This window comes from Coregonus lavaretus (genome assembly GCF_964263955.1).
Source record: "Coregonus lavaretus genome assembly, chromosome: 31".
Classification (NCBI taxonomy): domain Eukaryota; kingdom Metazoa; phylum Chordata; class Actinopteri; order Salmoniformes; family Salmonidae; genus Coregonus; species Coregonus lavaretus.
The window spans coordinates 24,564,529-24,578,548 of record NC_140018.1 but is presented as its reverse complement, the minus strand read 5'-3'; the positions used below and the strand labels follow the sequence as shown (position 1 = coordinate 24,578,548).

The 14,020-nt window shown below is 42.8% G+C and overlaps 1 protein-coding gene across 3 annotated transcripts in view; it reads right to left on the bottom strand.

Moving 5' to 3' along the window:
* The window catches only part of LOC311106918 (sodium/potassium-transporting ATPase subunit beta-1-interacting protein 2), a gene marked incomplete at both ends in the record, with an annotated part of 156,770 nt that extends 147,779 nt beyond the window's left edge, over positions 1-8,991 (bottom strand). For all 3 annotated transcript variants that reach the window (XM_084149308.1, XM_084149309.1, XM_084149310.1), the window contains one exon: positions 8,938-8,991. In XM_084149308.1, coding sequence (XP_084005434.1) covers positions 8,938-8,991 — 54 coding nt within the window. The remainder of the gene's footprint in view (positions 1-8,937) is intronic.
* Positions 8,992-14,020: the final 5,029 nt, after the last annotated feature.

Genomic DNA, 14,020 nt, shown 5'->3' with positions numbered 1-14,020 from the left:
CCGGAGCCAGAGCAGTCCGCTCCACCGGTTCCTGATCCAGCTCCGGTCAGCTGCTCCACTCCGGAGCCAGAGCAGTCCGCTCCACCGGGGTCCAGTCCAGATCCGGTCAGCGGCTCCACTCCGGAGCCAGAGCAGTCCGCTCCACCGGTGCCCAATCCAGCTCCGGTCAGCGGCTCCAGTCCGGAGCCTGAGCAGTCCGCTCCACCAGTGCCCGGTCCAGCTCCGGTCAGCGGCTCCAGTCCAGACCCAGACGTCAGCCCCTCTCCAGGTTCGGGGTCTCCCACACCAGGGTCCAGACAGGGCTTGGAGTATAGTGGGAGGAAGGAGAGGGGAAGCAACGCGCCGAGGTCTAGACCAGACCAGGGGCGCAACAGGGAGGCGAAGAGTGAGAGGTCGTCACGCCCTGAGCCGGATCCGCCTCCGAGGCGGAATGCCCACCCGGCCCCTACCCTGTTATGTTTATGTTGCGCGGTCGGAGTCCGCACCTTTGGGGGGGGGGGGGGGGGGTACTGTCACGCACTGACTCAGGGGACGTTTATTTGTTGAGTCAGGGTGTGTATGAGTGCATACATGTAGCCTATGAGTGCATACATTTTTCATACTGGCCCCCCATGGGAATCAAACCCACAACCCTGGTGTTGCAAGCGCCATGCTCTACCAACTGAGCTACAGGAGGGCATATGTTTAATAAGTTGGTAGTGCAGAGGATGTGGAGATAAGAGACTTCTCATATCTTATCCAGTGGACTTTGAGTTGTGAATAGAGTAGTGATACCCTTACAGAGCATCAAAATGATGAGTTCCCTACATAAAATAAGTAGATACATTTCTCCAGACTCCATTCCAGATAAATTATTCAGAGGTGTAAATGTGTTGACAGGTGAATAAATACATGTCCATTTACTATTTGCCCAATCAATTAGTTTACAATATCAGTCTAAATACATATTCCCAGTTGTTTACCTGTCCTGCTTCAATGATCTACAGCAAACTTCCCATAAATGACTAACTACAGCTCTTTCAGGAATGCAATTTCAACCTGGTCAATAACACTGTAATTGTTCCCTGAAATCATAACCACTTGGGACATAATTCAAGAAAAAAAATAGAATGGGTAGCAGTTAAACGTTTATTTTGTTGTTGTTGTTGTTGTTCTTGTTTATGTACCTCTAGGCTTTTTAGTCTGGACTCAATTAGCCTATTGTTGGTTCTTTCCCTCCCTTACTTTGACTTTGACTTAGTGTCAGTTTAATTAGAACATAATAATACAATAATACCTAAATACTGCAGTAATGATACACTGACATGAAAGATATCATGTTTTTTCTCACTACTAATTTTTTGTGTGGAAATATAGCGTACTTACTACAGTACGTACAGTGAATTAATGTAATTGGAGAGTATGTAAATGAGCAGGTCTCCTGTGCACCATCTCCTCCACAGAGAGCCACTGCTCCATCAAGAGCAGAGCTTCAGACCTCCCACGTCTAGCAACCACACGGAGACCAGCTGCACGCAGCCGGCATCAGTCAGGAAATGACATCTTATTACTACAAACATAGCCCAGCTTTCATGTCCGCTATTTCAGATGTAAGAATAGTATAGGATAAGTGCTCTGGACAGTTTGCAGCTTTCAATAGGAATTGATTGACTGATTTATAGTGTTTGATTCATGACAAACACGGCCTACCCAGCTGTCTTTGTTTAGCCTGCAGGCGTCTCTAGGGGTGGGGCACACAGTTAACATTCACTGATATAAAAGCTGGACTCAAAGAACATAGGGACAATTATCTTTTTAAAGGTCCAAAGCTGCAACTAGCTGGTCAACAGACTGCTTCCTATGTACTGCTCCTCCCAGCAGCCACCTCACCACCGCTGCTGTTTCAACAACATACAACAATGAGACCAACGGAAGCAACACAAGCGAGGGGGATGAGTTGTCGTTCGTTGGTTCCAGGCCTAACAGAGGGACTTGACTTCCAATGGTTAATGCCTTTCCTTTCCTGACACAGACTCAGATGAGCCATGGCAGTGCTTAGCTTCTACTCTCAGATAACAATGGTACAATAAGAGCTGAGGAACCTGGCTGATTTACACCAGTGAGGAACCCTATTGATCTGCTGTCTCTGCTACCACAGAAACCTGGCAACACCAGTAGGGGATAGGATGAGGAGCTAGCATATTTCACATTTTAACATCTAGTCATATGTTAAAGCAGGGGCGCAACTTTGGTTTTAGAAGTGGGGGGGGACATAATATATATATATATATATATATTTTTTTAATCCAGTTTGATAAACACTCCAAACAGCCTACCCGACCACTCGGAGGCGTCCGCATGGTCCTAAAGGACACCGTTGCCTGGTTTTGTATCACATTCCAATTATAAAACTGGGGGGGACAAAAATGCAATTTCAGAATGTGGTGGGGGGGGGGGGGACATGTCCCCGTCACCTGTCCCCAGTGAAAGTTGCACCCCTGTGTTCATGTACTATCACATATGAAAACATACTAATGTGAAGCTTTTTCATTGGAACATACCAGCAATGTGACATTAATAGTGATAACTGATGTATTATGAAGCCAACTTGAGCTGTCATAAAAATAGCCTAGTGATAGAGGAAATATCCTGTAAACTATATGGCAATTCAATGTGCACATGATGGGGTAATGAATGAAAACTGAATCATATCTAAGAGGATCAAAAGCAGGATAAAAATAGGTAATAATCCCTGCATTATGTCATGTTTAGAAAAAACTGGTATTGTTTATTTTTCATAAATTGGTAAATGTCAGATACACTTGAACAGCACAATCTCCTCTTAATCCTTGCTCAGTCTTTTGTGTGAATTAGCACCATATTAACATTCATTCTGAAACACCGTTTGAAACACAAACAAATTGAAAAACGCAACTGAGTTTATTAACACTTTTAAAAGCTTTTCGTCATGGTTATTTAGCATGGATCATATGGTTGGGTAACAAATTGTCCCTTTGAATTCATTTTGAGAGCATGAGAGCATTAGTTCTGGGTTGTTTGAGTGTTGTGTTTACAAATCTACTAAGTGAGAGGTAATGCTTGAAAGACCCAGTAGGATAAATTGTTACGTCAAATGGTCTAATCAAGGCGCATGCAATACTTATGTAGCCTATTGTTTTGGTGCATAATTCCTATGCTATATGAATACACATTAAACGGTTTGCAAAACTGTTTACAAGTTCTGACATCAGCCAAGGTCAAGCAGACAGCTCGGGGTAAAGGGAAAAACACAGATGATTGAATAATCCTAACAACTGGAGGAGACGTTTTCTGGGAGGAAATTAGAGAGCATGCCCACAAGTGTTTAAAAATTCCAGCTGCTGCTTCAGAGCATTAATGAAACACTAAATGTAGCTGCTGCTAAAAGCAGCCCAGTGGATGAGGATGCATTCCTACTCCAGCTTTAACACACCACGGCAGCGCTTTGAAACACTGAGGGAGCAGTGTTGGGGAGCAACCAGGGCTGTAGGTAGGCTACATATGACAGAATGAGTGTCTGGCTGGATGCAGTCAAGGGGATTGGGAAAGGTCATCTCCAGCTCTGTGTGCATGAGAGCTCATTGATCACAGGGGTATCTGTGGGTGAGGCTGGCCATGGTGTCAGTGCGATCAGAACAACTCCAGTGTGGGCTCTCAGACACAGCTGTCCTGTGATACCGCCTCAAACTATCTCCCACTTCAAACACCAATCACTGTACAGAACAGGTACACAGTGTCTGTGGAGCCTACCGCCTACATTATTCATCAGAACATACGAAAAGTTAGAATAAACCTAAAGTTACACATAGGCAGACATTTTCACTACAACCAAACATAGTTGGTGCTAAGAGAACCCTAAAACCCTCTTTGAAAGGAACTGGCTTATCATGTTCTGTAAAAGTGTAGCAGTCTGCTAACCATGTGACCAGAGCAGACCTATAGCTAGGTCTCCAGCTAGGAGGACTGGGAGTTGTAATTAACAGACTTCAGGGGGTGGTTTCGCCCACTGCGCCTAGGCTGAGTCTCTCTAACAGGCTATAAGACATGTACACTACTGCTCGGGTCAGCTGTTTGTTCACCCGCACCCGACCGCAATTGCTAATAACCCATCCACAACCACCCGACTATATGGGATAAAAATGAAAATCTGAGGCACACACCCGACCCTAACCAGCTAATATAGAAAATGGGCTGTAGGCTACAGTCAGAGACGGCGGATGTATTTTTTGCCTGATTTAGATATGTTTCTGCTTATAATTTGTTAGTCAACTTGTCTATAATTAGATACATGCATCTTCTCTTCAGTCATATGTTGCCCTAGAAGACTAAATAAATCCTTGCTCACCAGAATAATGCTATAAATCGATAGAATGTATGCTTCAGTCTAGTTGACATCGGTAAAGTTCTCTGTCATCTCTGCTTCTTTCAGGGACCGGGGATAAAATACAATAACAGAAAAAACTGAAAAGATTTTCTGTGCATCATTTCCAAATGATATCAATTGCAAATGACCGGTTGTAGGGAAATAGAAAGCTATTAAAACGACCCAACATGTTTCTGATAAGATTTCAGTTCGGCTTGGATGCACATTTTATGTGGTTGAAATACGATCAGCTTTTATGATGCTGATAAAGACAGCACCTACAGACAATATCTAACTGCGCATTCACATTCTCTCAAGATGCTGAAATAAATAAATCCTAATTTTCCACTCTTGTCCCCGAGTCAAAATTGTGCCTACATTTTGGTGTATAATTTTACTGCAAGAAATCATAAATTCTGCAGGAGTTAATATTGAGGCTATGTGAGAGGTTATAGACCTACAGTCAGTGTCCAGAGTTCAGTTTCCATTTAACCCATCTGAACAGTAGGCTACAGTTCCCTTGACATGCCATAGGCTTACAGTATTTGAAGTCCCGGTCTTGTGACTGTCGAATTTGTATAGCGGCTCACAATCATCACACATAACATAGCCCACTGCTATCATCCTCTTTTACCACTTCACCAAATCTTTCCCAAACATTACTTTTCTGTCCCTCCTTTCTCTTTATTTTCAACTCTCCATTTCACAGCTTTTCTCTTACTAAATTAAACTCCGACATTGTCCTTTTTGCCTCAGTGGATCGACATTAACTTTTTCTGCCCTTCCAAAAAGCATTTGGCAATTGGCGTGTAGGCTATTTGGCGCGCATACAGTTATGCCCTAAAGTTTAGGCTTACGCACTAATGCCAGATAGCTTAAAATAAATTGCACAAGAATTGTACATTTATGGATTTTTTAAGGTATTGCTTTCTCTTTATTCAACCCACCCACCCTTCATGACCCTAAAAATGTCCGCCCGCGTATATAACCGCAGGGACTGCGGGATATGAGTCAACCCATGCATCACTAATGTACACACACACACACTCACATACACACAAAATGGCCATCTGCACATTCTTAAGGGGTGTGCTGAACAAGACTTGGCAAATGTCATGTGACCCATCACGCAAGGGTGATTCATCATAGGTACCAGCTGGTGGATGGTGATGACATTGTCACCACCATCTACTATCAGTTAAGTGACAGTGAGTCATTGTAGTCTATAGGTCACATTGTGACATACATGGAATGAGAGATAGTAGCCTACTCAAGCATCACGTTGTTCTAATAGGGCCTATAGTTTCATATGAGGGCTGATCTCCAAAATAATGACATTGGCCATGCAGCTCAAAGGAGCTTGCCTTGACTATAAATATAATCTGGTTCCTTGAAATCTAACCTGCATTTGGCTGACTAGGCTATAGTATAGTAATGAAAAAAAGGGCTATGTTTGAAAGTGAACAATTAAAAAAATTTCATTGAAGAGACCTCATAAGAGTAGTGAAACAAGAGGCCAGGGGTGGACTGGCCATCTGGCATTTTGGGCAAACACCAGGTGGACTGTTCCATTCTTAGCTCAGTCTGCATGTCTAACTTGTGTTTTTCATGCAAAATGATCCAACCCACTATCACAAATGATTGTGAAATAGACACAAATTACTTATGCGAAATTAGTGACAGACACACACCCAAAAAAAATATTGTCCACCACATGATTTTGTATACAGTGCATTTCAATCACAGATGAAGGCAGTAGGTTACTTAAAAAACTCTAGAGTCGATTGATGCACCCGTGTGTCAATCTAATGAACATAATAAAAACATCCCCATCAAAATCTGTCTGTTTAAGCTAGAGATATCTGCTTGGACTGCTTCTCAATCCACCGCATCTGTGTCTCAATCCACCGCATCGACCTTCAGCATCTGCAGTGGAAAGTTGCAGAGCTACAGCACTGTTTGTCAGACCAGGAGACATCCTGAAAATCAGTCTTCTCACGAAAAAACGTCCGAACAGTTTGCGCTACAAACTAATATGACCCCACTATGGAAAGGGGAGACTCTCACAAACACAGATGGTGTTCTCAGTTTTGTTCTACAACCCCCAAGTGTCATGGGACTTGCCTGAAGGTAACCTGGTACCGGTTTTGTGCCAACAAAAAAAGGGGTTAAATATTATTTCCTGAGCTTTCTTAGAACTCCTAGATATAGGACAGATACTTCAAAGCCTTGTTCCTTATGATTATTTATTTTCGTCTGTTTGTTTTGCCATTTATGAATGTGTTTTCAATGTGTTTTTATGGGCTGTGTAAGTAAAGGCAAAATTCTATATTTTATCAAGTATGTTTTTATATATACCTAGAGAGGTTCTAAAATTTCAAATCAAATAGCTAAATGATCCATGGTATGACCATCTTAAAACAATTCCATATGTTAGCTTTGTAGAGCCTTATCTGTCACTTTAATCCTAGTTATATGTACACATCTACCTCAATTACCTCATACCCCTGCACATCGACTCGGTACTGGTACCTTGTATATAAAGCCAAGTTATCGTTACTCATTGTGTATTTATTATTAATTTTATTATTACATGTTTTACTTTTCTATTATTTCTCTATTTCCTTTCTCTCTACATTGTTGGGAAAGGCCTGTAAGTAAGCATTTCACTGTTAGTCTACACCTGTTGTTTACGAAGCATGTGATGAATAAAAAAATGTATAATGAACACCTGGCCCTAGCTCTAACCTTAACCCTAACCTTAACCCCTAGCCTAGCTAACGTTAACCACCTCAATTGGAATTTGTAACATATCATACGTATTGTAGTTTTCGTAACATTTTGTACGAATTGTAATTCATAATTATCATACGAAATCAAATATGGACATCCACATATTAATACATCTCATACCAAACCTAACATATCATACTAATTTGAGAGTCCTTTTCGTTTACTATGTTACGTCTACCCCTGAGTCCAGGTTGCTATGGGGAGATGCATGAGGGTCCTAGCTGGCCACTTTACTACAGTATCCTACTGCAGGCATGCCATCCTAAAAGTCAACTCATCCATCCTAAATCTGGAAAAATGTCCAGTTGCCTAGTACAACCGAATCCACAATTCAGAGGAAAGCGGATCATTTGATCATCACAACTCAGAGGAGAGTGGGAATAGGATCATTTGGAGAGCTGAATTACACAAAGGGGTGCGCTCACACTGCTCCTCCCGGTGCTCACTGACTGCACGCACAAGAGGCTCCTTACCAGCTGTACCACTGTGGGTTGATGCCAGGGAAGAATGGTGAAATGGCGGGGCTGGGGTCTGTTTGTGAATGGCTCCCCTCTATAGTCACAGTTAGAAATGTCTAAAGTCTTGAGTCATGTTGAGATTTTATTATAGAAGGCTGTAGGAATAATGTGGAATTAGATGGGATGCAGCTGATAATGCTGTCATCAACGACTCAAATGTAGGCTACTGGAACTGATTATGTATTCTGCTTTGCCAATGTTACTTGGAGAATTTGATCAGATTCAGTGGCTGATGTCAGGTGAGGTGGACTATTGAGAGTGTTGCTGTATTTTTTGGAGAGGCAAGTAGCCTAGTATATGCCTCTTGCCAGGGCGGATTGGGACCAAGAAATGGCCGTGGCATTTCTAACACAGCGGCCCATTTTTTTCCTTGAGACATTTACATTTACATTTTAGTCACCCCACACTGGACAGTTTTTTCTCCTTGAGGCCCCCGTTACTAGCCAGATAGTGTGTTGAAATGATCACTATCACAGATTATCGTGAAATAAACAGAAATTACTTATTCGAAATTCATGTCAGGCACACAAAAAAAAGATAAATGTTTGTGTCCACTAAACGATTTTCTTCATAACGTATGTGTCCAGTACACAATTTTCTTCAAAAACCATACCAATTTGTTGTGGCTAACGTTAGCTACGTTAGCTAAGGGGCTAACGTTAGCTAGGCTAGGGGTTAGGGTTAAGGTTAGTGTTAAGGTTATGGTTAGGAGTTAGGTTCAACGGCGGAAAAGGGCTAGCTAACATGCTAAGTAGTTGCAAAGTAGCTAAAAAGTAGTAAGTAGTTGAGAAGTTGCTAATTAGCTAAATTGCTAAAGTTGTCTGTGATGATATTCTAAAATGCAACCTTTGGATTGCTAGACATTCGCGTCATAGGCTTACTCATCCACCCTGACCAACGTTTTTTGCCTTAAAGTGATACCCATAGACTTCCAGTCATTGCGGTAACACAAGTTAGCATTAGCTCGTTAAACTTCCTCTAACTTCCTTCATACTGGACACAGAGACATAAAAATGGTATGCACTAGTTCATCTAACTCTGGGGAAGTATATAAAGGGCGTCATTGCCAAAATCCCAAAGTATCCCTTTAAGTAACCTTCTGTCTTAGGTAACCATACCATAGGTAACATATCATACTAATTTGAGTGTCCGGATTTTCGTATACTATGTTACGTCGAGTATATGAGACCAGCTTGCCCTAAGAGAAATCCATTATGCATGAAATCATTAAGATCATGAACTCACCAATTGCATGCCACATATAAAGGCCAGCGTGCATCTGCCACTGCAACAACCCATGGTGTACTGTCCACTTTGGATCTTCGCTCCACGTGGGTCACTGTAACTCTCAAATCCCCAAATATCTGCGCTGTTGGCCCGGGCAGTAGCAATGACAGGACTGCACTGTACAGCGGCGTATGTTTCAGGAGGTCCAATTCCACAATTCCAGATGGTTTTCAGTCAAAAATTTATCTTGTTGACATACCCATAAACTCCCCTCCGTATTTACTTATCTATAGATTACAGTCGACGGGTATCCAAGCAGAAATAGATAAAGACACTTATGATTCGTTCAACAATTTGATAATCCTATTTCAATACTGGAGCAGTTTGAATGTCCAGCTGTTAAAAATTCAGAAAGTCGGTCAGCTCTTAATTAGAAGCATTATTCTCTATTTATTATACGTCTGAATGATCAGTCCATGGATAATCCATAAACTATAATTAAAGCCTCTGGAAAATGTTTACAATTAATGTCCGATCATACATTATCCAGTATAAAGTGCCAGTGGGCATTAGGCAGAACAGTATCCAGAACACAGTGGCCACTTGAAGAAATTAACAGTATCAGCCTATTTCTGAAAGGGTCCTTTGCTGAGAAACAAAGCAAGCCAGTGTTGTTTACGGCGATGGGGTTCTTCTCATCGCTCCTCCCTCCACGGTCGGGTTGTTCGGGTACCAGTGAGCAACAGAACTAACTAGCACGCTTTACTTTTCACACAGAAAGTCAAAGGGACAATGTAGAATCCAAAACGGGCAGACGTTATTTTCTATCCCTGCTTTAGGCTCTCTCAATAGGAGGCATGCCACGAATATGAGAATTCCCGTTCTTGTCTGAAATCGGTGGCGCTGAACAGAGTCCTACTACTATCCTCCTCATCAGTACTGTGCATCCTCAGTTGCCTGGATTTCATAACCGCTGATTGTCCCCTGTTGGATATGAAAAAAATTTCGCTTACACACATATCATCGCTGTCCTATACTGTAGATATGGTCGGTAGCGCAGACAGTCCAGTAAAAAGAGGGACAAAAGAGAGACGCGGCGCAACTTGCAAGGTCGCCAGCCCCACCATCTGACGATCCAGAATGAATGAACCGCACGCAGTGTTATTCACCGCAGGGAAGCGGTTGGGTTCCTTTCTCAACATGAGCCAGAGAGATGCGATATAGAGCGCAGCTGACGACCTGGCCATCACTGAATACACTGAATTAGCCCTCTGCTCCGATTCGCAGTGGGAGTCAATGGCAGGGAGTTGAGGTGATATTGAGCTAATTATAATTTTGAATCATCACCTGTAAATCATAGGTGGATTGGATTCAGAGCCACAATGGTGGACAGTCAATCATCCAGAACAAAAAGTCAATTAAATTAAAAGGTCAGCCTATTGATGAAGCCAAATAAATGGCATAGGCATACACGTCAGCCTTCATTTGTGATAATATAGGCATTAATCATAGGCCAATTTATTTTAGCAGACACTTTCATCCAAAGCTATGCACATGCTGTTCCAACCATCATGTTCCAACCAATTGAGCAAGCACATAGAATCCAAAATGGCCTTTCATAACATGAACAAAGGAGTAAATTGTACAGAAAAATGGCCTGTTCTTCCCTCATATTGTGTACTCTCCCCCCAGCATGTCTCTTGATTGGCAAGGACAGCTCTCTCTCTCTCTCTCTCTCTCTCTCTCTCTCTCTCTCTCTCTCTCTCTCTCTCTCTCTCTCTCTCTCTCTCTCTCTCTCTCTCTCTCTCTCTCTCTCTCTCTCTCTCTCTCTCTCTCTCTCTCTCTCTCTCTCTCTCTCTCTCTCTCTCTCTCTCTCTCTCTCTCTCTCTCTCTCTCTCTCTCTCTCTCTCTCTCTCTCTCTCTCTCACACAGTAGCTGTGTTTATGACATGGCTTAATTATCTTGGTAATCTTGACTGACAGTATCATGTATTTACTGTCTGATATCCTGGGGGTAATGACTAGTGGCATCCATACATCCTCCTTGGAAGGATTTTTAGAGAGAAATGGAAGACTGCCATATCTCGTCCAGTGTAATCTCAGAATTGTTGTCCTTGAATAACCCCTGAAACTGATACATACAGAGATATAGAGAAGGATGGGAATGTGTTTATTACTTATCTGTCTTGGCCAGATGCCTGCTGCTGGTACACTTTGGCTCGGTCACTGAAACACTGTGACATGAAATGCTGTGGATGGTTGTCATAAACAATTTGAGACAACCCGATGGGAAAGAGAAATAGTGTTGTAGGGTATACAAAGCGGCCAACAAAAATGGAGATAGCTGAGCTTGGATTGGCTTATCAAATCAAATTTATTCATCACATCCTTCGTAAACAACAGGTGTGGACTAACAGTGAAATGCTTACTTACGGGCCCTTCCCAACAATGCAGAGAGAAAGAAAATAGAGAAATAATAGAAAAGTAAAATATGTAATAACAAAAGTAATAATAGCTACACAATGAGTAACGATAACTTGGCTATTACAAGGGGTACCCGTACCGAGTTGATGTGCAGGGGTATGAGGTAATTGAGGTAGATACTGTATGTACATATAACTAGGAACAAAGTGACAGATAGTAAACAGCAGCAGCAGTGTGTGTGATGAGTCAAAAAAAAATAATGCAAAAACGGTCAATGCAGAGAGCTATTTGGTTAACTATTTAACTAACTATTTAGCAGTATATGGCTTGGGGGTAGACGCTGTTCAGGGCCCTGTTTGTTCCAGACTTGGTGCACTGGTACCGCTTACTGTACAGTAGCAGATAGAACCGTTTATGACATGGGTGGCTGGAGTCTGACAATATTTAGGGCCTTCCCATGACACCGCCTGGTATAGAGGTCCTGGATGGCAGGGAGTTTGGTCCCAGTGATATACTGGTCCGCACGCACTACCCTCTGTAGAGCCTCGTGGTCGGATACCAAGCAGTTGCCATACCAAGCAGTGATGCAGCCAGTCAAGATGCTCTCAATGGTGCAGCTGTATAACTTTTTGAGAATCTGAGGGCTCATGCCAAATATTTTTTTTGCCTCCTGAGGGGGAAGTGGTGTTGTCATGCCCTCTTCTCGACTGTGTGGGTGTGTTTGGACCATGATAGATTCTTAGTGATGTGATGTGTGCACTGAGGAACTTGAAGCTCTCGACCCGCTCCACTACAGCCCCGTCGATGTGAATGGGGACGTGCTCGACCCTCCGTGTCCTGTAGTCCACGATCAGCTCCTTTGTCTTGCTGATTTTGAGAGAGAGGTTGTTGTCCTGGCACCACACTGTCAGGTCTCTGATCTCCTCCCTATAGGATGTCTCATTGTCATCGGAGATCAGGCTTACCACCATCGTGTCGTCTGCAAACATAATGATGGTGTTGCAGTCATGCGCGGCCACGCAGTCGTGGGTGAATAGGGAGTATAGGAGGGGACTAAGCATACACCCCTGAGGGGCACCCGTGTTGAGGGTCAGCGTGGAAAATGTGTTGTTGCCTACACTCACCACCTGGAGGCGTTCCGTCATGAAGTCCAGGATCCAGTTGCAGATTGAGGTGTTCATTTCCAGGATCCTTAGTTTAGTGATGAGCTTGGAGGGCACTATGGTGTTGAACGCTAAGCTGTAGTCATTGAACAGCATTCTCACGTAGGTGTTCCTTTTGTCCAAGTGGGAAAGGGCAGTGTGGAGTGCAATAGAGATTGCGTCATCTGTAGATCTGTTGAGGCGGTATGAGAATTGGAGTGGGTCCAGTGTGTCAGGCTTATCTAGTCTTTTTGGTGGGCCCATAGTGATTTGAATACAGTTTTTGAATACTCTATTCCTGGATATTCAATAACTCAAAAACCAGCCCACAATGTCTAACTTCAAGCCTACTGCCTACATGATGTGCAGTTCACTTTTTTTCCTTACTGAAGTTAGCTACAGTTGAAGTCGGAAGGTTACATACACTTAGGTTGGAGTCATTAAAACTCGTTTTTCAACCACTCCACAACTTTCTTGTTAACAAACTATAGTTTTGGCAAGTCGGTTAGGACATCTACTTTGTGCATGACACAAGTAATTTTACAACAATTGTTTAAAGACATATTATTTCACTTATAATTCACTGTATCACAATTCCAGTGGGTCAGAAGTTGACATACACTAAGTTGACTGTGCCTTTAAACAGCTTGGAAAATTCCTGAAAATGATGTCATGGCTTTAGAAGCTTCTGATAGGCTAATTGACATCATTTGAGTCAATTGGAGGTGTACCTGTGGATGTATTTCAAGGCCTACCTTCAAACTCAGTGCCTCTTTGCTTGCCATCATGGGAAAATCAAAAGAGATCAGCCAAGACCTCAGAAAAAAATGTGTAGACCTCCTCAAGTCTTGGTCATCCTTGGGAACTATTTCTAAACGCCTGAAAGTACCACGTTCATCAAACAATAGTACACAAATATAAACACCATGGGACCACACAGCCGTCATACCGCTCAAGAAGAAGACGCGTTCTTCCTCCTAGAGATGAACGTACTTTGGTGCGAAAAGTGCAAATCAATCCCAGAACAACAGCAAAGGACCTTGTGAAGATGCTGGAGGAAACAGGTACAAAAGTATCTATATCCACAGTAAAACAAGTCCTATATCGACATAACCTGAAAGGCCGCTCAGCAAGGAAGAAGCCACTGCTCCAAAACCGCCATAAGAAAGCCAGACTACGGTTTGCAACTGCACATGGGGAGAAAGATCGTACTTTTTGGAGAAATGTCCTCTGGTCTGATTAAACAAAAATAGAACTGTTTGGCCATCGTTATGTTTGGAGGAAAAAGGGAGATGCTTGCAAGCCGAAGAACACCATCCCAACCGTGAAGCACGGTGGTGGCAGCATCATGCTGTGGGGGTGCTTTGCTGCAGGAGGGACTGGTGCACTTCACAAAATAGATGGCATTATGAGGAAGGAAAATTATGTGGAGATATTGAAGCAACATCTCAAGACATCAGTCAGGAAGTTAAAGCTTGGTCGCAAATGGGTCTTCCAAATGGACAATGACCCCAAGCATACTTCCAAAGTTGTGGC